Below are 24494 nucleotides of genomic sequence, written 5' to 3'. Positions count from 1 at the left end.
GGTTAAACGTCACGAGTCTGCCTCTAGCAATGGGCGGCCATGACAGTTACCGTTTTTTCTTTATGGGAAAACAGCATGGGTGACGTCACACCGGCGCTTCTGACAGCACTCTATAGCAAACAAGTTTTTTGGCAGCCAATGAATGAATGGAAATAATTTAAGGGGTAAATACGATTTTTACGTCAGGCTATGACGTCAATGGCGTAAATTAAGCCACGCCAGTTCTTTCCAAGATCATTTCACGCCGATTAGGATTTGACCTTAGCCATTCCAACCCCTCCATACATTCCTGGTTAAACCTAATACCATTCTATAAATCATGGATGAAAATTAAAGTCAGCTCAATTTGAGTCAATCATATTTAAATAATTTAAGTTTATCATTAGGCAATAACCACCAAACCGCTCGAAATCACCCCGCGATCAAGTGCCAAATGAAAAATTAAAAGCAATTTTTCAAACCGAATCGAATATAGTATATCTGCAAATCTGTAACAAACGAATGTTACTGCTTTTCAAAATAATCTAATTCGAGTACTCGGTTTTACCAGACGGATATTCGTTTCAAAACGATTAATAGATTTCTAAATACACGAAGCCGTCTAAAAGTATTGTAGTTCCCGCATAGAATGGAATTTTCGGTGGTCTTTGGATTCCACGCTAACACTGGTGGCGTGTGAGATAAACAAAACACCGCAAACTGCGCAATTCCGTTGAAATTCCAAAAAAATGTCATGTGATCATAGTTCTTCCCCTTTTCAATCGAATTCTCCTTTTTATATTCGAATTTAACTCCTTTGAAACGATTACTTGGTATAAAATGCTATTAGTATTTAAATCGGTTATTCGAATTTCTTTTCGAATAATCGTTTTGTAAATCGAATACACGATTTTTTCCAATTTGCAAATTCGATTCGTTGAAAAAATCTTGAAAAAGAACCGACATACAATATGTGTACCGCCAAGACTACCCAGTCTCTGCTTAGAGATAACTTCCTCTCAGAAGTTCAGAACTACTATATTTCCATTGCATATCATTTGTGTAATGCAAATTTTGTAGCAAACCAATTTGTAAAAAGTGTTACATTATAAACTAATATTTTAGAAGACTATTGATTTCGATAGTCTTTCTGAGGCAAAATATATCGGAGCTTCAATTGATGAAGCGCTTAGACTCGTTCCCCCAAGTCCAAGGTATGCTTTCCTTTACCGCACGTTAGACGATTATTTTTAAAAATTATGAAATTTCATTACTTTTTAGGATTACACGAACTTGCGGCAAGGAATATAAGCTTGGTAACACCGGTTTAACTATCCCAGTCGGAATGGTCGTTGAGATTCCAAGCTTGGCTATGCATCGCGATCCGGAATTTTTTCCTGAACCAGATAAATTTATACCAGAAAGGTAATAACATACTTAATCCAATCCTTAGGCACTTTTAACTTAATACAGATTTTAAAACCTTTCTTATCATAGATTTTTGGGTGAAGGAAAAACTACTATCTCCAACTCGTACACATATCTTCCGTTCGGAGCGGGTCCAAGGAATTGCTTAGCCATGAGATTGGCTCTTTTGGAAGTGAAATTATGTTTACTTTACGTCTTGAAACATTTTGAACTCTTGCCATCCGAAAAAACTAAACTGAGTTAATACATAACACAATTAATAACGTAATAACAGTGAGTATGACACACAATTAAATACTTTCATAGAGGTGTGTTTCCGAGTATATTATAACTTCCGCCAAAAACGCATTAGTTAAAAACCCTGGTTCATGAGGCAGAGACAGAAGTTTATGACTTCTTATCCTGGGAGGTATATCCGGAACCATCTCTGTTAGCCAACTTCTTATTAGGTCCGATCACCGCGCCACCTACGGCGTTTCCCTCATTTTGAGCTGGCAGGCTGATTTGCGGGCCAGAAGCGGGCAAGTAACGATACTTTAAGGTGTGTCCTGTGGTTTGAAGTAACGAATCAGAAACGGTGACAAGAACAGCTGTTAATAGAGTTTGCTAGAAATTGCGGTCAAACTAGTGTGGGGTCCTAGGCCCACGGATTGTAATGGATTTTCATAGAGTTCTAGCCAGACGGCTTTTCAACGATTGGCACTGAAGAAGTTTTGAACACGCCCCACAGTTTGAGTGCCACAGCCTCTCGGCGTGGGATTTTTTCAGTAGATTAGATAGTTTTCCTAGTGGGGAGGAAACTTTCGACCCTCTTTTACGATTGCTATAGGTAGTTTTGACTAGCAGGGATGGATACTATATAAAGCCTTAGTGTCCAATACTTCCCAGGATAAGAAGTCATTAACTTCTGGCAGAGACAATAATGGTAAACGCTAAGCAGTAACACATTATTTTAGAGTCGCACTCCCTTGTTCATCCAGGTTACACGAGAAAGTATAACGATTTCTTTCGTACTTTAAATCTTACTTCGGCTCATGGCTAGTCTATCGTTATAAAGGTTATACCCGGGCGGCTCACTTAACTTTCACTATTGGGGTTAGTGAGATAAATATTAAAATATGGTCAAAGTTGTCTAGGGGATTGTTTTAAATAGGAATAATAATAATAATTTTAGGGAAACGTATTTGGAGTTTGCCAATAAAACATATTTAATTAACACTAAATAAAATAATAGCATGCACACTGAATTAAAACTGGTAATAAAAAAAAATAGCATGCACAATAATAATAAGGTCTGTTTACTAAATACGATATCGTATCTCAACACGGAAGGTGTTTAAAAATTATAATAAACCACATAAGGGTCGGTCAAGTGGGAACTAAACACGACGGGAACACTGCGCAAGTACCTCTGCGGTAAAACATCTACCGCAGAACGCGACCGAAACAGCTTTCGGTCGGACAGAATCGGTGTTCTATTTTTTAAGCAGAGGCCGACGTAAAATTATTTTGATAACCAATCAAAATTCGTTTCGGGATGACGCTTTTATTGACGTCATAATGAGGGAGGTTTTTTTTGACTCGCCAGTCACCATTGCCAAATTTGCATGTTATGAACTTTTAAGTTTGAACTCTATAACCGGATTTGATTGCGAGTCACCAATTATTGTGTTTGCACGTTATAAACGTTTGAGTTTGAATCTCTCTGACCTGTATTTTGGTAGAAATAAGCTCCCTAATTAAAATACTATCATGAAAAACTCGAAGGCCAAGGCTTAAGTTCTTGTGGCTCCGAGTCGCAATTCCAACTCGTGCCACGTGACCTTCCTTTTCTGTCGGAATTCGGTCGTATGTGTGAACCGAGCAAAAATCTTGCCGTCGAAGGCCTGCGTAAAAGTCATTTTTTTGACGCAACGCTAAATTTTTCGGTCGTTATTTTCGGTCAAGTGGGAACCTAGCTTAATACGCTTCTTTAATATGGCTTATTTATTTATTTGCCTGAAATCGCTTAAATTTGAAAGGCAATGTGATGTAAACTTCTTCTACTGCATAGTGGTGAAAGATTTTTGTGTAAAGATCTGAGTATATGAATCATTACAATCAAAAACAATTAAAACTACTTTAATTCACACAGTAATATCTTTCGAAGAGAAATGAAACTTGTCGTCTTTCGTTAAAATTTTAAAAAGTTTTCAGTTCACTTTTATAATGCCAAAGTTTTTATTGTGGAATTTAAGTAGTTTTAATTGTTTTTCTTTGAAATTTTACACACAAATGCTACCTATGAATCAGAAATTCTGGTAGATGGTTTCAGTTTTTATTTTTGAAGTTTGCATTGCTACTCCTAGAAATATTTTGTATAGATTTTGAACAGAACAAGCAAAACGTTGGTTAAAGTTATATCGATATTGCAGGGAAGAACTAAAATACTTGTTATTTGAAATTGAATTTCAAAAGTCCCTGACTAATTAAAATTAGTCATAAATATGATTCATAGAAATTAAATATTACTATATACTACTTTTTAAGTTCAAGATATAAAAATCTTGAACAGATATTGATTAAAAATCATTTTACTATTTAATTTAATCGAAATTGACGATTTTAGGGATAGGGTGTAAAACCAGTAGGTTATTGAACTCGAACCCTGCTTGAATTTATCAGATTTATAATCAGCAATTTACTTTATGTATAATAATATCAGCACACTACACACACATATAAAATCTGATTATCTCCCAGTTCTCATAATTTCATCCGTTATTTCAGGGATAGATTTAATTTTAGAAGTAGGAATGGAGAACAGTTAGCATATACTTCAGTCCGACTCATAGCCCAGTATAGAGCCCCTCCCTCGAACACGTAACGATAAGTTTAAATTATCTTATTTGCCCACTTAAACCACGTTTTGGTGACATTGCTGAAGGGGGAGGAGAAAAATACGCAATTCCTTTTTACCTCTGTCGCTATGACCTGCCTCTTCTTTCATACCCCTCCGTCCCGTGGAAGGGGGTCCGGGACTTTGACGCCGCGCCCAGACTCTGTTCTCCATTCCTACTTCTAAAATTAAATCTATCCCAGGTTATAAATTGTTATGCAATACACAATATATCTTAATCACAATAAAATATCTTTTGTTATTCATCAATTTGGCATGCGTTAATCTAATGCCAATATACCTCAATTTTCTTTGATTTACGAGTAGTTTATTACGTCATTAGAGGGCGTAAATGTGAAATAATTCTAAAGTTTATGAAGAACGTTGACACCGACACAAAACGAAGAGTCGCGACATTGAAAGTGATATTACTAAGTGCGTCTTGAGTAGGAGGCATCATTTCAGGATTTTGGTTTTTGTGGCAGAAGATCTCCTTGCGTTGCTTGTTGATAGACTCTTCTGAACCTCCATATACTTTAATGAAAAAGGTCTCCAAAGCTTTGAATTGGCTTGACCGAAGCTCAAGCTTTGTAAATGGTTGTTCCATTAAATCCTCCATGGCTTTCATTACAGTTTCTGGACATTTTTTCCAGGAATTGTAAGCTGTTCTCTTTGATCGACCTCTAAAAGATGACGTGGAGTCACACCCAGTAAGAGTTACCCAAAGTGGAAGGGCGATGCTTCGATGTAATCCGAGTGCCTTGCTTAATTGCCCTATGTCAATCAGTCTTGCGTTCTTCTTAGTTCCGAAAGCAACAGAAATGGTAGCATTTTCCGATATGTTGATGAAATGGATGTAGTGGTGAATTAAAATTGTCACAATGTCCGAATCTACAGTTTTCACAAGAACCGTTTTTGACCCTTCTGCCAAAGCATGCATTACGTGTACAACAATCTTGGTGTCAGCTTCTTCGTGGTCGATACTTCCCTTCATCTCACTCCCTGGTCCAACGTGTCGCACACTGTCTCCACTCGTGATATAAAAATCACAATTTGGGATCGTAAAATTGGTGATAGTTGCGTCCGATAAATACTTAAATAGTTCTGTCTTGTTTTGTGGGTGACGAAGAAACGTTGACCAGTTCTTAGGCAGCCGCACATTAGGAGCTACCTTAATTCGAACACCACTGCCTCTGTCGCATCTTGTCTCTCCCTTTATTGAAGCATCCCAATAAGAGTCCCAAACAATGTCTAATCTCTGAGTCTTTCTCAACTCCGTCTCTATCAGCTTCAAAAAACAAGTCCTAAAATAGTCTTCAAATGTTTTTACTCCTGCATGAGGAATCACGGAGTGGATGACAGCTCCACCATCCATGATAAGCACATCATAACTTGAAAGTGCATAAGTATTCTCATCGATTGTTTCTATGGCATCTAACTCTTGCTGATAACAAGTGAGGACATCAGATTTTATTGAATGATACATCTTTTCTTCACTTTCTGCGATTGAAGGTGGGAATTTGAGAATTTCATGAGAAAAAAAATCGTCTATGTTACCGTTTCTTGAATTCATGGCTATATACATTTTGCCGAGAACTGAAAAATTTGCTCTCAACAACTGCAATTTTTTTCGGTTTTTGTCGTGCGCGTTTGGGTGCTTTGAAGAGACGGAAGTTGTTTTTGGAGATAGGAGTATCAAATGGCGTTGTACGATTGAGGAGGACGTCACTTACAAACTTTTCATACTGCTCTTTTCCTCTTTCCTGAATAAGAATAACAGATTTCTTGTCTTCGCTAATTTCACCTTCAAGGTTAATAAGGTCGTTTCCAACTTCAAAAAACGGATTTCCCTGAGACCTGATGACGTCGGTCATATTCTTAACATCTGAGAGAAAATCCCCTTGTCGTTTTACCCTTTCGTCATGGTGAAAGAAATCTGATTCATCATGTTCCTCTATTTTTGAAGCTGACCTGAATTCCCTGACTATTTTTGAAACTTCAGGACCACAGACCGACCAGTTTAAGAGAGAAGACGAATCTTCAGTCAAGCCAATAATACCTCCGTCTCCTTTAATGGTCTTATTTAACTGTTCATGACCTTGGTCGATTGCAATGGAAGAGAATCGATTGTTTGTTCTGTTAACAACAAACTTTCCATCTTTGAACTCCTTAAGAATCGACGTTGGCAATCTCTTCATGTCTTCCACGTGAACTGGAACCCATCTGGCGTAGTGGTAGTGATCTAACGCAAAGAAAAGCTCTCCGATTTTCTGCAAGCTCTCGACATACAAATCAAAGTTTCCCTGGCGATGAGCACGTACGAACGTCAGTACAAGAGCTTCGCAGTATCGGACAAAATTCCAGTAGGCAAAGGTTGGGTGTTCACATCCCTTTTTGAGCCAGTCATCCATTGTTAATGCACTTGATGTCTCTTGGTATGCCTCCTTTAGGAGAATCTGCATGGTCACATATGTAACCTGATGAGCATACCTGGCTTTCGTGACATGAACGGCGTTCTGAATACCATCTGCTGTTCCTGAAGAAGCAACACCTGCTTTAACGAGAGCCTCAGTCCATCCTGACCCCCTCAATATATCTCCAATTGCCTTTATAATGTGCTTCTCTGTGTGAAAGCCACCCAACATCACTACAACATCTTTTACAGATTCGTGAGTCCATTGTAGCTTCTTCATTATTGCGTAAATGGGCTGATCTCCAGCGACAACTGGAATTTGATTTGAATTGCAATATTGTACAGATTTCTTTATCAGTTCCATTGCATGTAGGATCATTTTGGGATTATTCGAAGATTCTTTAAACAGAGGGAAAAGACCGCTGATGCAGGGCACCATTTCTTGTTGGTCTCTGGCGTGGAATGAAGACCAAGTTGATTTGACATCGGAATCTTCTAATTCCGGATATTGGTCAATCTGTGAATGGACTGACCGAGCCCACTCCTCTTCTTTTGAATTTTCTCGCAAAATGAGACCCACATCTTTGTCCAGAGTTTCAATTTCTAGAATTCGTGGAACTGTCTTCAAATTTGCATTTACTAGCTGAGGTAATGTTGTAAAATCGTCGGGAAGCTTAAGCTTGCCCGGGGCTTTAGGCTGTATAGTGAAAACTCGTTTATCACCATCATCCTCGTGCTGCCTTGCTTGAAAAAGAGAGATCGCAGTTCCATGAAACGAGCCCTTTGCAGTTCTTGCTGATGGATTGTGATCGATATTATCAACAGCTCCAACAGTAAATAGACCGATTCGCATTTCTGTAGGACACACGAGTTGTTCAGAGTAGCAATTTTGTACTACTGCATCACCCAACTTGAGCTCGATATACTTCACACGGTTATAGTTAATTGACAAACCAAGACGGTGTAACTCTTCAACAAGAAAAGCATCTCGAAACTTAGAGTGCACCAGAAGGCCGAGATATGTAGGCAAGGGAGTTTCGAATCTTTTACGCATGTGGCTATTGAAATATATCAACTGGGCAATAGATAGCGTAGCTTGTTCTTTCTCGAAATCTACTTCGTGGGAAGGACCATACATGATTAAACCTATTATGTACTTCAGGGAGCTAGCAATTGAATCCTTCTGGCAATGAGCGTGGAATCCGTCCTTCAGAAAGTTGAAGCTGCTTTTGGCCATGTCTCGACGAATGATTATTGCTGCTTTGGAAAGTATTCGGTAATCCTCGGAGGGATCCTTCTCCACCAATGAAGACTGAACTAAATCCTTCATGGCTGTAGAACAGACAAGTACCACCTCGTTTCGAAATCCTTTCTCCTCTTTTAGAATAGGATGAAACCTTTCCAAAACTGCCATTTTAAACATTGTTCTATTCATAGTTGGAATATCGGCTAACTGTGCCTTTCTATGCAACTCTTCGTAAAGCGATTTCAAAGTAAAATACAATCTACCTGCTGCGAGATCTTCTTCAATTAGCCCGAGGATTTCCTCTAAAATTTTGCTTCTTTCAGGAGAAACATCTTCAGCTTTTGTTTCTGATTTCGTAAACTTGCGATTGAATAGTAAATAGCAGTTTCTGTGATACTTCAACTCATTAGCAACCACATCTCCAACCGAAAGTTGAGCTAGTACATTGTCATCTTGAACTAAAATTGCTTTTTTCCGAAGCTCTTCGGTAAGTTCAACCTTTTGAAATGAGTGGAGTGTATTTCGACCTTCTCCTGGTTTGTTACAGAACAAGCAGGTGTCCGAAACTTTTGGGATTGCTCCTGTTCTCGTGGAGGTTCTCCTAGAACTAGTTGTGAGTGTTTGAATCTGATCAGCCGCAGTCTCATTAATCTTAGACGTATCATTCTGTAACTTCTGTTTGCGCAAAAATTTATCTTCACGAATTTCACGGCGACAATTCTTATGCCATTTAACTTCCTTAATTAATAAGTTATTTACAGTAGCGTCTGATAGGGGTAAGCTTATGTTTACTGAAACATCAGCGTTGCGAAATCTTTCCCAGTCATCAAGAAAGGCTTGGTAGGCCTCCGTAGAACCAGAGGTTCGGGAATCTAAACTGGGGCAACGAAGAGTTGCTGTAGTGCTTTTTTGGCAAATAATGCACAAATTGTAGTCCATAACTTCAATTCTCTGAATCTACAGTAAATGGAAGCATAATATATATATATATATATATATATATATATATATATATATATATATGTTATCATACAGTATAATAGGCTACCAAGTATAAATAATTTGTCATTTTTCTTGGGGGGTGGAGGTTATGGTACACTATCTAGCATGATTAAACTCTGCATCTCATGTATCTAGCTAGGTATATGCTAATTTAGAGACATTGAACTGTGTAATGTATAATTATTTTTATTCACGTAGGCTATACAATGAGCTACTTTGTACTATCATTTAAGGACTTAAACCGTAGGCTATTTTTCCCTGTCACCAACAACAAAACAATTAAATGGCGATAATAAAAATGCTTACCTTTCATATTCGGAAGAATCCTTGATAAAGAATAAGTTAACGATTGTAAAAGTTGGGGATTTTTATTTAGGAAATACTAGTGGACTGTCAAATATAATTTATACGATCTCTGCTGTTGTAAAACACCCTAAAGAACTCGGAATAAAAATTTTAGTACGTACGTTTAACTTTCAAGAATATTCTAACATTCGCAAAATACAACGCAGAGCGCAGTACAACGATATGTTTCTAAACTTTTAGTTTTGTTTTCTCCGAGGGGCAGTTCACTTCCTTGTTTAAGAACGCACCCCGACCTGATTAAATCGAATAAGAATGTTTATCCCTGCCTTCCATAGTGCATTGATTTAAACATGTTTAGATGTTTAGATTCCTTAAATCCCGTTTAACGACGCACCCTGCAACGAAGTGAATTGCCCCTCGGTTTTCTCTTTCGTGTATGTTTTACTTTTAGTTTAGTTTTTACTGCGCATCAAATGGTGTCTTCCTAACAGTTTACCCTTGCTCCTCTACTTATAGTTAAGCCAAAATCTAACAGAAAATCTGAAAAGCTTGGAAGATAATTAGAAAAATGTTTGTTTTTTACCTACTTTTTTCAGTTTCTGGCCTAATATTTTTATACCGGCTTAGAAACTTTCGGTTTTGAAATTTTATAACATGCACAATATATTTCTGAGCATTTAAAACCCAAGAACGTTTAATTTGGACAAGCGGTTGCTGAGATATTTCGATAATTATACCGGCGGCCATTTTCCAAGATGGCGGCCAAGATGGCGGACTCTGAAAGTGGCCCCCCGTCTGAAAAATTTTTTTTTAGTCTAAGGAACAACCCTCAATAATCAGCCAAACTTTTACAAGCATGGTAACTCCCAACATGTTTTCCTATGGCCATTCATACGTACTATCAATTGGAGTTTAGATTTCACTTGACACTGTGGATTGGTATTGGTTGTCAAAATGGGTTTTTACGAAGGATTAGAAGTAACCGGGGCGTTAATAGCATTCATTTGCGTGTTTTTGGGAGGCTATTGGTAAGCTACATAATTACTATTTTCATTTTTGTTGAAAATACCGTAAACAATTTTAATTTTGCAATGAGTTAAGGAGATTTTAATTTTTTCATAACGATATTCTCAGGATATACTTCAAAAGGAACCACTATTGGGTTGGAAAATCCATACCTTCAGATTCTCCTGTACCACTTTTAGGAAACGCTGTTGGACTTTTAACCGGAAAGGCTAGTTACGTTTAATTATGCAGAACCTACTGGGTATTTATTTTCATATTAGAGTGGTTTCCCGAAGGACCATCATCTGAATTTTATGCAAAAATGTAATATTGTTTGAGAAATCCCAATTTTTTAATTTGCGTTTTATAACAGATTTGTTACATAGTATATTTACTTAAATGAACCAAGTGCCAGTAACGAGCTACAAATCTTTAGCGCTAAAGCGGTATACCAAAAGGGTTAAAGCGGTACATATATGGTTACCTGTAATCCTTACTTCAATAAATTTATTTATATTTTAATTTTAATATCCCGGGGACAGAAGCTAATATGTAGTTTCTTACGCTTTTAAAATTCGTCTCTAGTTCCGGAGAAATACACGTAACTTCTGGGATCGTAGTAAACACTGCCTTAAGACCCTTCTAAAAATAACGTCAGTGTATACTTGCTTTTGCTCTTAATATTCCCCTCGATTTCTTTGAATGTTGAAAAAGAGGAGCGGGATTGAAAGCATGAAATTCTTATTGTCGACGGCTGACAGAAATTTTAAATGGAGTGGGAAACCTCCCATTTAAATTAAGTCAATACCATAATCCTCCCTCTCAAATTAACACAATTAACCATACTAGTACAATTAAATGCAATGCTTAAACTCACTATTATAATCCCTATCATTTTAAAATACACGAACGAAAAAGATTACCTCACCACAATCCTCGCCCATTCACTATCCCTTCAATGACGAACGAAAAATTTTATACTGCCACTGCTCTGACAGTACGCCAACAGGGCAGTGCAATCTAATACCCTCTTCGTAGATGTACATCATACGATGTGGGTAGAAACAAAGTAGCCAATGTTCTTCTACAGGATTGAAGTAAATCAGCGTTTTCGCCATGAAAACGTGACAGACATACAGACAGACCGGGTTATTTTCACATTTATAATATTTGGATGGGTATTCCAACATCAGAATCAACTTTTGAAGGTTAAATATGGCAATTCCGTTTATCAAAACCTAATGGATGACGAGATTAATTATGAGCTATCGCTTAAAGTTAGATAAGTTAAAGGGAGGGTGAGAAGGAAAATCAAACAATTTTAATCGTTTATTTTACTAATTATAAGACCAGTCTGCCTAGTGAAACATTCAGGAAATATCTCCGAATGATTTTAAAATTTGCATTACGTTGTGATTTTATGGAAAATTTGAAATAAGCACCTCCGACCAAACGCATAACCCCCTGCCTTCCTGTTTACAAAATTCCCTTCAACCTAATTTGAATTTTAAAATCGTTCGAAGTTATTTCCTGGATGTTTTCACTTATAATTAGTAGAAGAATCGATAAAAAACACTTGATTTTTCTGTTGACTCTCCCTTTAAGATTTCTATGTTATGTTAAATGAAATAATTTCATAATAGAAAGGTCTTATCTGGATCCAAAACGGAGCAAATATAATTTTTATTCTCATACATAGTATCAGAATCCACTTATCAATTTCAGGTGTAAAAGGGATTTTAGTGAGATGATATAACATTTAATAAAAATTGTTATCAGATAGGGCTTGATCAACTTGATCCCATTTTAAACAATTTTAGAAATGGGAAAAACAAATTTTTAAGGGAAATTCTTTGATGGTCCAATGTCCAAATGGTTGTCATGTGGAGACAAAATAAATCTTATTAAAAATAATTTATGATTTAGCTTTTCCATGAAACTGACAAAGAGCTATATGAAAAATATGGTCGGGTTTTTGGGTAAGATTTACATTAATTGGTATTTCATTACCGTAATTTTATAGCACATATGCTGGCGTCAACCCAGTTATCTACATTGCTGATCCAGAATTGTTGAAATCTATATTAGTGAAAGATTTTTCAAGCTTTTCCACCAGAAGGGTGAGTTAAGTTTAACAAGAAGCAGACATTAGTTGGTCTAATTTTTCAATTGAATAAAAAGGTTTTTAATGCTGGTGATCCATTTGTTGACAACATGGTTTCGATAGTTGCTGGTGATCATAAATGGAGAAACATACGTAACACGATGACTCCGGCATTTACATCGGGGAGATTAAAGAAGGTACTCCTCAAATCGAAAAAAAATACTAGGAATTATATCTCACGGAATTCATTTGTCTGATAAGATGATGCCTCTTGTTTCCGACTGCGCAAAGTTATCCGTAGAGAACTTTGACAAATATTCGAAAAACGGTGAACCAGTCGATTGTAAACGGTAAAATGAAAATGGGTGTACCTCATATGAGCAGTTCCCTGTAGAGCAGTTCTCGAAATAGCAACCGCGATTCCAAAAAAACAGCGGAGTTTTTCAAAACTGCTGTTTTAGAAATAGCTGCTGCTGTTTTAAAATAGCGGCTGCTATTTTGGGAAATAGCAGTGTTTGTCTTGAATTTCGAGCTTGTCTTAACAATACAGTTGTATTCGTTGGTTTCAAATACTACCTTTTCCGTGATCATTTAATCAGGAATATGACCTACCAACGGATCGAGTTTTTGAAGTACACTTAATTATTGTACTGTTCTTCAGGCTGTATCAGTTTACAATTCTCATACCAGGATAGAAAAATAATTCGGGAAAGGTTATTTTATTTCGGAAGTAGATAATTGTAAACAGTATTTTTTTTGGAAAAGGCATATTATAATTCGAGAAAGGTTATTTTATTTCGGAAGTAGATAATTGTAAACAGTAATTTTTTGGAAAAGGCATATTATAATTCGAGAAAGGTTATTATATTTCGGAAGTGGATAATTGTAAACAGTAATTTTATGGAAAAGGCATATTATAATTCGAGAAAGGTTATTTTATTTCAGAAGTAGATAATTGTAAACAGTAATTTTTTGGAAAAGGCGTAAGATTGTTACACCAATTCCAAAATATTACTAACCTAAGTCTAACCAATCGAAAAAAAACCTAACCTAACCTGGCCTAATACTATTTAGTTGAAATAATCAACTTTAACCTAACCAAATTATCCTTATCTGACCTAGTTCTTTTCGAGTTCATATAACCCAGCTGAGCCAGCTTACACCGTGATAAACAACTATAGTTTTTGGCATTTCTGTTTTTCCGCTCTTTAGAGAACTGCTGTAACGGTACGCCGCGTTTACGAGAACCGCTGTATCGGTAATTGCTGTAATGGGTAAACTACCATTTCGGGAACCGCTATTTAGAGAACTGTTGTTATGAAGACCGCTATTATGAAATCCGCTCAGAAGGGAACTGCTCATATGAAGGCTTCCCAATGAAAATAACCCATGACAGACAGCGTTTTTCTGGTGCCACGAGAATAATATTTACTTATTTTGTCTCAGGATTTATGGATGTTACACATTGGATGTTATCGCCAACGTCGCATTTGGGACAAAATTAGACTCATTATAAAATGATCCTGACAATAAATTCGTGGGCCACGCTAAGAAAGTGTTCGGCGCTGAACTTAGCTGGAAACTAATTTTACCTTGTAAGATCTTCTTCATCAGTAAACCCATATCTTATGGGTAAAATTGAATTTTTTTTTTTCGTTTTCATGAAGTGTTGGCTCCTAAATTTGCCCGCAAGCTTGGCATGTCATTCTTCCCGATGGATACAATGAACTTTTTCAAAGATACCACACTAGAAATTGTCAAAAGAAGACAAGCCAACAACGAGGTAATTGTAAACTAGTACCTTCCTTTTTAAAATTTCAGCAAATCTATCCTAAGAGTATAAATTATAGAACGTTTGTGATTTTTGTAAGTTGCGAAAATAACAGGTCTGTAGGGTTCTTGGTTAGAGTTCCTTTCCCAGCACATAGTGTAATCGGTGTGCACGCTATCGCTTTGGCCGTATCATGGCTGTACTAATGAGATTACACGTAAACTTTGTACACACTGTAGCTTTGACCGTATCATGACTATACTAATGAGATTACACGTAATCTATGTACACGCCGTAGCTTTGATTGTATCATGACTGTACTAATGAGATTACGCGCAATCTTTGTACACACTGTAGCTTTGACCGTATCATGACTGTACTAATGAGATTACACGTAATCTATGTACACGCCGTAGCTTTGATTGTATCATGACTGTACTAATGAGATTACACGTAATCTATGTACACGCCGTAGCTTTGATTGTATCATGACTGTACTAATGAGATTACATGTAAGCTTCAAAAGCCATACCCTAGACAGCGCTAGAATGATTACTAGTAACCGACCGTAAAAGTTGTAGGCCTACTGGTAATCCGAGAGTGATTAACCCCTCAGAAAGGAACTCGACACCGAGTGCTGAAATGGCTGATATTTTTGAAATGAGAGCCCCACTCTTCCGGCGCTTTAAAATGGACAACATTTTCATTGACATGTTTTCACCTCTTAACGATTATCAATTCCTACAATCAGAAGGGAATAAGAGAGAAGGGAGACATTAGGGGTGTACCTCGTATGAGCAGTTCCTGGTAGAGCAGTTCTCGAAATAGCAGCCGCGATTCCAAAAAAACAGCGGAGTTGTTCAAAACTGCTGTTTTAGAAATCGCGGCTGCTGTTTTAGAAATAGCGGCCGCTGTTTTAGAAATAGCGGCTGCTATTTTGGGAAATAGCAGTGTTTGTCTTCAGTTTCGAGTATTGCTTAACAATACAGTTATATTCGATGTTTTCGAAAACTACCTTTTTCTGTGATCATTTAGTCAGTAATGTGACCTACTAACGGATCGTGTTTTTAAAGTACACTTAAATATTGCACTATTCTTCAGGCTGTATCAGTTTACACACAGAAAAATCTTGCTTTCAAAATTACAGCAACCTACTGGCAGCACCTGATGCCAGCAGGTTGCTGTTAATTTAACTAAGTACACTGGCAGTTTTTTTCACTACGTAGTAAATGTTTATTTAAGTGTTTAGTTAACTATCACTATTACAGTTATGCTAGCAGTAAAAATAATAGCACTTAAGGTTTAAAAAACCACAGAAGCCACTGTAAAAAAAAACATTAATAGGCAATGTTATTAGTGTTGTTGTTGTGGTTTTGGCAGCAACCAAAACCGTAAATTTCAAAATTGCTTGCTGTTTTTAAAACACCACTTAAACTGTAAATTATATTATTGGTTGCTGTTAAAAAGATGGCGCTTAAACCATAAATTTTAATATTAATTGATGTACATAAGACATCAATTTTAACCGTATATTTTAACAAAGCTTACTGTTTTTGTTACAAATTGTTGGGTTTTCTGTAAGACAACCTCAACTCTTTATTTAACAAACGTTGCTGTTATCTTGAACGTTTAACCATGTTAATTTTATGAAGTTTGCTGTTTTGTTCACACCAAGCTCTTATAATATTTCTTTTCGTTGCAGTTTTTTATATTAGCTTGAACAATATATTTTACTACAATTGTAGTTTTTATTACCCCATACCCTTCCTTCATTTCCCTAAAGCTCGCTGTTTTCTTGGGAGTAACTTGTAAATTTGAAAATAGTAGGGCCTTTAATTTTCGAGATTTTACCATAATTTAAACAGTTGTTTTGTATAAGTCAGGAAGAAATTTGAAAAGCAATTGAATAACAAATGGTTTATTTTGAATTTTAAAAGTTATTAAACGTATTAAAAATCGGCGAGGGTTAGTCTTCCTCCAAATTATCAATTATGTTGATATCACTAAAATGATAAAATAAAAGTTAGATCAAGTAGGAAAACATTTTCCTAATTATTTCTCTTAAGTTGTGAGACGTCAAATAGGACATAATTCAAAATTATTTTATTTCAAATAAATAGTGTATTTCGAAAATGCATGGTGAAAATGTTTCTTCAGTTTTATATTATATAAACCCTTTCATAAATATTTAAAACTCTCTAAATTTGTAAAAAGCGATTAACAATTATAAAAAAACATTTTTGAATTAGTCGTAATTTGGCGCTCAGTTTTGGAAATACATATTACCTTTCGCTTGACCATTCATAGTTTCCTAGCTTGTTGATTAGAGCCAAAACCTTTTGGTTTATTGGTGGTGGTTTTTTTCTTGCCTGCGCCTCTTGTGGGTTAATTTTGGCCGCACAACTATTTTCAAAAACAAAAATATTTTTGTAAATAAGGGGTATTATTTTTCGGTAGAGTATAGGACATTACCGTTGAAAAAACTCCAAAAAGCAAGCGCAGTCAGGTGGATAGCTAACATTAACCATGTAATACGTCCCTAAGAGCGCTCCCAAAGCATCCATCAGATGTTCTCCTTTCACATGGTCATTCACAATATGGTTATCTAATGCAACCATGAAGTTGTCAGCCGTAAATATGTCTCTCCCTGTAAAAAAAAACAATTAATATGTTGAACGAGGAAAAAACCATTAAAAAACATGGAGTTAAAACGAACCAGATATCACCAGACATGGATGGGCTTTAATTTTCTTTTGAATAGAATTCAGATCAGTTCCTGGCTATAAAATATGAAAACAATATACAGAAAAGTGTCTACAATCATTTCCGACAATAAGATAAAATAGTACCTCGTAGCAAGGAAAAAGGCATTGCTGGTCTTCTTTAAAATGTGTCAGAAGTAATTGGATGATGCAGGCTACAGAATTTTGACTATCGAATGAAAATTTGCTATCATATTTTTTCATGATTTCTCTGATTTCCTTGGTTTTTATTCGAGAAAAAAAACCCAATATCTTCTATCCATTTTCCATGAAAAATTTCGCGAAGAGACTTCCTATATCTTTCTGGAGCAATAACTGGTTATGCAAGTAAATGCCATAGATTTCAAATAGAAAAGGCCAATTTTCATGAAGTTGTTTCCCATGGAGCTCGTTGTTTAAATCAGCCCTTTGTAAAACATAACTCTCATGAAGCTTCTTTTTCACTACTTCTGTGTCTGGATTGAGTTCGTGAGAAAGGGCCTTAAGGTCGGTTTGAGCCGCTAATGCACTCTCTTTTTCGCATAGTTCAACTTGAGGGTGAGAATTGATGCAGTCTGCTCTTTTAACATACTTGGATTTTTGCGATTTTCTAACATTTGGTATGTTGTTATCCTTATCCCTGGTCATATTTTCTATCCGGGTTTTTAATTGATAACCAAATCTTGAGTATCCACAACCTAAAATTGCTCCATCGTATTTGTCGCATATTGCTTCCGGGTATGCACAATATAACATCTTAGCAATTTCCATAAGCTGGCTTGTCAATGGTCTTGGGCAAACTTTTAAAATATCGTTCAAGAGATCCTGTACAGCATTTTTTCGGGTTTTTTTATTGAGATTTTTCCCACTTAATAACGCACATTTGACACTTTTGCGAAACATTTCTGGATCAATCTTATACATTTCGACCCAATTAGATTTTGGTGCTCTGGTTTGACAAACCTGAAAAAAAATCCATTTAATGAAGATTAAAAACAATAATGTTTAAACAGGGATAGATAGACTTTTTTAAGACGGAATAAACAATGTTTGGCCTTTACTTCAGTCCGACTCATAGACGAGTAAATAGTCCCTTCCTTCAACACGTAACCAAAAAATTAAATTATCTTATTGGCTCACAAAAACTACGTATTGGTGACGTTGCTGACGGGGAGGGCCAAAAATACGTAATTCCTGTTTACCTCTGTCGCCATGACTACGACCCCTCTTGCGTTGTACCATAGCCCACTCGATCACGCGCGTCACGACGCAAGCTGCTCGCCCTATAGCTATAGAGCGCGGATCGAGTGGGCTATGGTTGTACAGATAAGCGTCTTCACAGGGGTTCAAAATGGAGCCGTCTAAATGCGAGGGTCCGGTAATTATTCGGGAATTGTTTTAAATAGCAAATTAAAAAGGTAGTTAGTGAATTTGGTGCCGGAGTTTTGGATTTGGAGTACATCTGTAAAGGTGAAAAGTGTTCCCTAATTCTTTCTTAAGCCACTCATTTCTACTATCCTCATGATTTTGTAAACGAATTTGATGAAGTTAACCAAGGCTTAGTGAATGGTCAGGAGTTTTGTGAGCTTAGTGTTTGGTTAAAACCTGTTCGTGGAATGAAGACTTTTACTCAATTCTAACTCACTTTTAATTTTCTTGGGTCTTCCCCGTTCTTTTTCAGTTGCAAGTTGTATAACTTCCATTTTTAAACAATGTTATTTCAAAAATTAAAATCCGAACCCATTCCAACTTGGCAGACGAAGGGGCAGACGACGTTTATTTGACCCGGATATACATACAACGCCATAACAAAAATAAGACCCGCCTCTTCTTTCATACCCCTCCGTCACGGGTAATTGGGTCGTGGACTAGGACGCGCACCCGAATAACCCTGTTACCCATTCCGTCTTAAAAAAGTCTATCTATCCCTGGTTTAAATTTAATCTAAGAAATTTTCCACTTTTGAGAAAGTAAAAATTAAAAACTCTAAATGAAGTGATTCTTGCAAATGGCCCTTATTTGTTTACTGTTTTTAAAGGTTATGTGCAGTTGCGCTTGATATAAATTTGATAATTTTAAAGTTAGCGGCAGGGAACAAGATATGGTAGTCAATGCTGTATCTTTATTTTTAAATTATATTCAACTGCCTTTATAAAATTGATTGGAGTATAAGAGTTTTGCTAATTAATGGTGGAAAACACTTAGGGAAGTTAATTAGAAAAGGTTATTTTTACTTTTTTGGCTGAGCCACTGGCTTGATCGTCAGAAATCTTCGATATAGTTTCATCACTTGTCCCAGTGTCTTTTTCTACGTACTGCTGAATTTTTCTAATTTGAATAGGCTTCAAAATTGATTTGTCGATATCATCTTGGTTGATAAGGTGAAATTCTGACGGTTTTTCAACTCCTAGCGCTAATATACAATCGAGTACCTTGGCTAGACTAGTTTGATTTTTTGACAGTTGCGGCAATGCGAGTAACAAATGTTTTTCAATGAGAGTCTTAGTTTCCTCTTCACCCGTTTCCATAGCTTCATTACTGGCCATCTGTAAATAAATTTTTACTTCCTATACAAGTTTTAAAACTGTTAAATGTTCTAATTATCCTTTTTACATTGACTCTAATAGCAATTAAATAGTTTTCATTAAAAAAGACGTTAATTACACATTTAATGCATTTATTAAAATATTAAAACCGTTAAGAACGTTAGACGACTTGTTTTGCCATACTGCATTCAGAGGCATGCTTAAAATCTATGTTATTTTCATTTAAATTGTTTCCTTATACACAAGTACCTAACCCTAATGATATTATTATTAAATATTATTGTAATTCCACAATACTTCATAAATGTCTGTCTTACATTTTACAACGAGACATCTCTAAGACTGTGATGTACTCGGTGCTTTAATGAGACGTGTTCTTTCCCATTAAATCGGTACCCTCGTAAAGGGTAGTAGTCATTGGCATCTTTAATCGGTATTATGGTCGATTCATTCAGTTCAGACAATTCATAAACGAAGAGAGTGAGATTTAACACTGACGAAAATTTCCGCATTAGGAAAAATATCTCATTGTTCTTTACTATTAAAGTCTCAAGTTTCCCGAAATCAATGCCATCTTCGGTACTGCGAATGACAATGAAATGGCCTACTTCGTACTCTGTCCCCAAATAAGAGAGCTTGGGGATAGATATACTGTTTATTTCATTTAGATGAAACCTTCCCGCTGCTTCTTTAACACACTCATCGTCAAAATATTTTCTTGAAAATTTTGTACCCCCGTGAAAATTAAAATCCAAATTTGGGCCAAAATATGATCCGCTTGATAAATAGGCTTGGAGTTTTTGGTGCTTGACTGCGAGAGATTTCGTTGGATTTACAAAATTCTTTGTTTGCCTAGCGAATTTTTTAAAAAAACCGTTTTTGCTTTCGAATCTTAGAGTGAAAACCCTTATTAACGGACCAAATTGCAATATTAACTCTGGATAATGTGCAAAGACGTAATGATGTTTAGGTTTAAGTCTATAGTTAGGAAAATACTCTAATAAATCTGATTTGTATTGGTCTAGCAGCCCAATTAGAATAGATACATCGTCTTTCGATATTTTTGGGCCACAAATGAATTCGACAATTAACTTCAATTGTAAATAAAGAGACCACACTGGATCGGATGCATCTTTAACGTAATCCCGCAAAATCATGGAAAGCATCCTAAGCATGCACCAATTTTGAGATGCATTTCCTGTTAGCTTTGTTGATGTATCTATTTGGGGGCACGGCTTGCTATTAGCGTCACTTCCAAGGTATTTAAAGTGGGTAATTAGAAAATTTAGGTGTGGTAATGTAATCCATTTTTTAACTTTAATCAAGTTATTTAGAAAAAGACGTAGATCGTAAGCCACGATTCCCTCAAAGAGGTCATGGGCTAAACAGGGTGGTAATCCGGGATTACAAACGTGAAAGACTTTCAAAATATGAAATGGGGAATTGAATTTAATTCCTCTTACAGAGTCATTCTCACCCGTGTTTAACTCTAGTACAGCAGATTGGTAATTTTCAACAGATCTTTTTGGGGCTTCAACATCATTTTCAATATCTACATGGTCAATTTCACAAAAACGACAGATTTTCCCATTGGCAAACGCGAGTTGGAAACCCCCTACTTCGTGAGAACCAAGATTATCCCCTACTAGGCAGAAAAGCTTGACATTTGCAAGTTTTCCGTTAGACAACTCGATTCCATTTGTTTCGAGATCTTTAAGATCATCCACCAGCTTACTAAAGAATTTCGTCACACCCTTTTTTTTCATGTCCGATTCCTTGCAAAGAGATATTAATTGAATATGGTCGATATTGGACCTCTTTTCTGGGGGAAGATTTAAGACCGTATAATACACCCCAATTAGTTTATTTTTGGTTTTTGCTGAGCCAAGTGGATTAACTATCTGAAACCCATCTTGAAACACTATTAAGTAGATTGTATTTAATTCCGAAGACCCAAAAATATCGCTATAAACTTTACCATCTGTTACGTCTTTTAGAACATAATTGGAGCCCTTTTCGTAAGTGGGCTTTGGAAATTGAAGAGTTTTTGCTACTTCGGGGTTAGATATGAATGTTTTAAGCGAAGATTTAATAGGGACATAGTGGTAAAATAGTTTTTTCCCTTCGTGGTACCCAAGTGAAACGCTAACTGGAGATACAAAGTTCAGATGTGATTCGTTAAATGCGTCACGGCGATATGCAGTTTTAAAATTGTAGTCATTTGTTGTTTTTAGTAAATCGCTTTCTTTTACTGCTCTCAAAATTTCCGAAACAACGTTTTCGTCAAGTGCCATATCATTAAGTTTAACTCTTAATTTTTTTTCATTGTAATCATTTTCAATATCTCTTAAAAATTGAAACTCTTCGATTATGGTCTGTATGGTTGATACCGGAATTAGCCTTTTCGTTTCAAGTTTTAAATAAAAAAGCCCTAAATTTCTAGCAAAGTGGGTTTCAGGATCAGTACAGTCGGTTTCTTCATTATAATTTATTTTTGAAACATTATTATCACTGTTGTCGAAATTAAACTCAGTGGAGTTTTGGGCAATTTTTTCCGGGGAAGATAAAGATCTTTTTGTGAGATCACGCTTTTCGGGGGGTTCTATTTCCCCTTTGTGATATCGTGATATATGTGCCGTAAAGGAAGATATTATTGTGAAGTATTTTAGTTCTTTGCATTTGTAAGGACAGGCCACGCCAATGCCTTGCATTATGTGAGATTTTAGATGTCTCATTAGACCCTTAAAATTCATAAAACCTTCACTGCAATCCCCAACATAACACTGGATAGAATGCGCTAAATTTGTGCCAGGTATATTTCTTGTGTCGTTTTCAACGTGTGGTCTTTTTCTATGCTGTCTTTGACAATGGCTTTTTAGAGAGTTATAATTTGAAAATGTTTGCTCGCATGAATCAAAGCCGCAAGGATATTGAACATTGGGCACATTCTGGTGGAGTTTGTAATGTTTCATGTAATTTTCGATTGTCTCGAAAGATGAAAAGCAAACAGCGCAGTTTCTCGTGGGCTTCATTTTATCAGAAACCTTTTAAAACTGGGCGGTGGGAGGGGTGGAAGTCTATAGAAAATAAGAGATGTAAAATTTCTATCTAAATATTTTGCTATGGTTGAAGTATACTACTTATAGATTTATCAGTTATAAATATGATACTTTAAAATCCGAGGGGCCAGTCACTTAGAGTAATCGGTGTACACACTGTACCTGTGACTGGTGATTACGCGTAATCTTTAAAATCCCTGCATTTCACAGTGCTAAAATTATTACGAGTAATCCGAAATTGGTGTACAGGGAATCCGAGAGTGATTAGCCCCTCGACGAAATCTAATGTGAAAGAAATAGGTACGTTGCACTAGTTGTAAATTCCCATATAGGCATGGAGAAGAAGCGCGAGGGGCTAATCACTCTCAAATTACCTGTACACCGATTACGGATTACGCGTAATTATTTTAGCACTGTTAAGGGCGGGACGTTTAAAGATTACGAGTAATCGATTTAGTACAGTCAAAGGTACATGCTTCTACACCGATTACGCTGAGTGACTGGCCCCTCGGAGAAGCGTCAAACAACAAGATTCAGTCGAAGCTTTCACAAAGCGAAAAAGCTAGAATAGATAGTTTTCACACATGGAGGATTCATACCATTTACACCAGGAAGCCGGGCTATCTGGAGGACAAAAGCAGACGGGTTTTTGTCCGCCAGATAGCCCGGCCTCCTGGTGTAAATGGTATGAATCCTCCATGTGTGAAAACTATCTATAATTAATCTATTTGGTAATGATTTCGATGGATGGAGAACTTGGTTCTACACTATACTAGGATCCGTCCTTGAAAGGGTAAAAATTATGATGTAAAAATCCCAACTTATTTTTGCCCGAGAGAAAGGCTCGCCTTTTCAGGTAGAGGCAGCGTGAATAGGTGGGTTTCCAAATTCTTCAATCTTCAGTGAAGTATTGAGATAGGCTAAAAGGGGTTAAGAAGACGGGTTTAATGCTAAAACCGAGGGGGAAACCACTAAGAAAATTTTGTACACCTGATTTCAGATTTCAAATGACTTCAATTGAACTATCATAGACTTCATTTGACTTCAAAGACTTCACTAACTGTATTTGATTTCAGATGACTTCAATAAAATTTATAAAGACTTCAAGTGACTTCAATATAATTTATAAAGACTTCAAGTGACTTCAATACAATTTATAAAGACTTCAAGTGACTTCAATACAATTTATGAAGACTTCAAGTGACTTCAATATAATTTATAGACTTCAAGTGACTTCAATAGAATTTGTAAAGACTTCTAGTGACTTCAATAGAATTTGTAAAGACTTCTAGTGACTTCAATAGAATTTGTAAAGACTTCTAGTGACTTCAACATATTTTAAAGACTTCAAGTGACTTCAATAGAATTTATAGACTAAAGCCGATTTCTATTTTTTTCTCAAGACTTCATTAAATTGTAATAATTAAAAAATATCTATGTACTTCGCTATTAAGTACTAAGGTGCAGAGCAACCGAAAGCAATTATCTATGCAGAATTATATGGCGCAGATACAAGCCCGGATAGTATACTGATCCATTTGATCGTCGCTTATGTCTCAAGAATTCTGCGACGTTTCACGCGGGAAAATATGATCACGTGATCGGCGTTATGTCTCAAGAATTCTGCGACGTTTCACGCGGGAAAATATGATCACGTGATCGGCGCTTATGTCTCAAGAATTCTGCGACATTTCACGCGGGAAAATATGATCACGTGATCGGCATAGATATGTTAGTTTTACTATATCTATGGTGATCGGCCGCTATTTACGGAAAGAAGTTTTTGTCGTGGCATAGCTAACTCAATCACGCCAGTGAGGGCTTGGGCAGTAGTTTTTGCAAGGGGTCGGTCATTCATGAAATCCCGTACGCTACCCGCGAAATCCAACTTAAGAAATCTCATAAAAAATCCGAAATCAATAACGAAATAACAAAACAGTAAAGAAATCACAAAATCAGTAGATAAATCACAAAATAAGTAGAGAAATCACAAAATCAGTAAAGAAATCACAAAAT

General features: G+C 36.3%; 5 protein-coding genes across 5 annotated transcripts in view; 2 read left to right on the top strand and 3 right to left on the bottom strand.

Annotated features, from left to right (window-relative positions):
• Nucleotides 1-24494, top strand: part of LOC149651866 (unconventional myosin-Vb-like) — a 419287-nt gene that overhangs the window by 57839 nt on the left and 336954 nt on the right. The window lies entirely within an intron of this gene.
• On the top strand, nt 10170-14142 carry LOC149651879 (cytochrome P450 3A8-like). Its single transcript, XM_089847132.1, has 8 exons — nt 10170-10280; nt 10387-10486; nt 12184-12236; nt 12281-12377; nt 12439-12558; nt 12623-12711; nt 13808-13956; nt 14029-14142. Exons 1-7 carry the CDS (start codon nt 10207-10209, stop codon nt 13875-13877), a joined length of 603 nt encoding a protein of 200 aa, XP_089703258.1. The 5' UTR covers nt 10170-10206; the 3' UTR covers nt 13878-13956; nt 14029-14142.
• LOC149651878 (uncharacterized) lies at nt 15940-17168 on the bottom strand. The gene is made up of 5 exons (XM_089847131.1): nt 16982-17168; nt 16849-16912; nt 16605-16779; nt 16419-16535; nt 15940-16135 (listed from the first exon to the last, which is right to left on the bottom strand). The coding sequence occupies exons 1-5, from the start codon at nt 17096-17098 to the stop codon at nt 16099-16101; spliced, it is 510 nt and encodes a 169-aa protein (XP_089703257.1). The 5' UTR covers nt 17099-17168; the 3' UTR covers nt 15940-16098.
• Nucleotides 17037-20557, bottom strand: LOC149651877 (uncharacterized). Its single transcript, XM_089846984.1, has 3 exons — nt 19737-20557; nt 19108-19419; nt 17037-17836 (listed from the first exon to the last, which is right to left on the bottom strand). The coding sequence occupies exons 2-3, from the start codon at nt 19417-19419 to the stop codon at nt 17150-17152; spliced, it is 999 nt and encodes a 332-aa protein (XP_089703110.1). The 5' UTR covers nt 19737-20557; the 3' UTR covers nt 17037-17149.
• Nucleotides 19740-22451, bottom strand: LOC149651876 (uncharacterized). The gene has a single exon (XM_089846983.1). The coding sequence runs from the start codon at nt 22449-22451 to the stop codon at nt 19740-19742; it is 2712 nt and encodes a 903-aa protein (XP_089703109.1).

The sequence above is a fragment of the Phalangium opilio genome, unplaced genomic scaffold (genome assembly GCF_054372755.1).
Source record: "Phalangium opilio isolate 3A_F unplaced genomic scaffold, DU_Popi_V2 ptg000082l_1, whole genome shotgun sequence".
Lineage (NCBI taxonomy): Eukaryota > Metazoa > Arthropoda > Arachnida > Opiliones > Phalangiidae > Phalangium > Phalangium opilio.
The sequence above is the reverse complement of the archived record's forward strand: the minus strand, read 5'-3'. Positions and strand labels throughout refer to the sequence as shown.

What these genes read in the sequence shown, in the direction of transcription:
- LOC149651879 (XM_089847132.1), top strand. Translation starts at nt 10,207, where the DNA reads ATGGGTTTTTACGAAGGATTAGAAGTAACCGGGGCGTTAATAGCATTC. An exon ending in GTGTTTTTGGGAGGCTATTG is followed by an intron (nt 10,281 to 10,386) that starts GTAAGCTACATA and finishes CGATATTCTCAG; the next exon opens with GATATACTTCAAAAGGAACC. An exon ending in TTGGACTTTTAACCGGAAAG is followed by an intron (nt 10,487 to 12,183) that starts GCTAGTTACGTT and finishes TTTATGATTTAG; the next exon opens with CTTTTCCATGAAACTGACAA.
- LOC149651878 (XM_089847131.1), bottom strand. Translation starts at nt 17,098, where the DNA reads ATGAAAAAATATGATAGCAAATTTTCATTCGATAGTCAAAATTCTGTA. An exon ending in TCCATGTCTGGTGATATCTG is followed by an intron (nt 16,780 to 16,848) that starts GTTCGTTTTAAC and finishes TTTTTTTTACAG; the next exon opens with GGAGAGACATATTTACGGCT. An exon ending in TATGAATGGTCAAGCGAAAG is followed by an intron (nt 16,136 to 16,418) that starts GTAATATGTATT and finishes TTATCATTTTAG; the next exon opens with TGATATCAACATAATTGATA.
- LOC149651877 (XM_089846984.1), bottom strand. Translation starts at nt 19,419, where the DNA reads ATGGCCAGTAATGAAGCTATGGAAACGGGTGAAGAGGAAACTAAGACT. An exon ending in CCAGTGGCTCAGCCAAAAAA is followed by an intron (nt 17,837 to 19,107) that starts GTAAAAATAACC and finishes ATTTTTTTTCAG; the next exon opens with GTTTGTCAAACCAGAGCACC.
- LOC149651876 (XM_089846983.1), bottom strand. Translation starts at nt 22,451, where the DNA reads ATGAAGCCCACGAGAAACTGCGCTGTTTGCTTTTCATCTTTCGAGACA.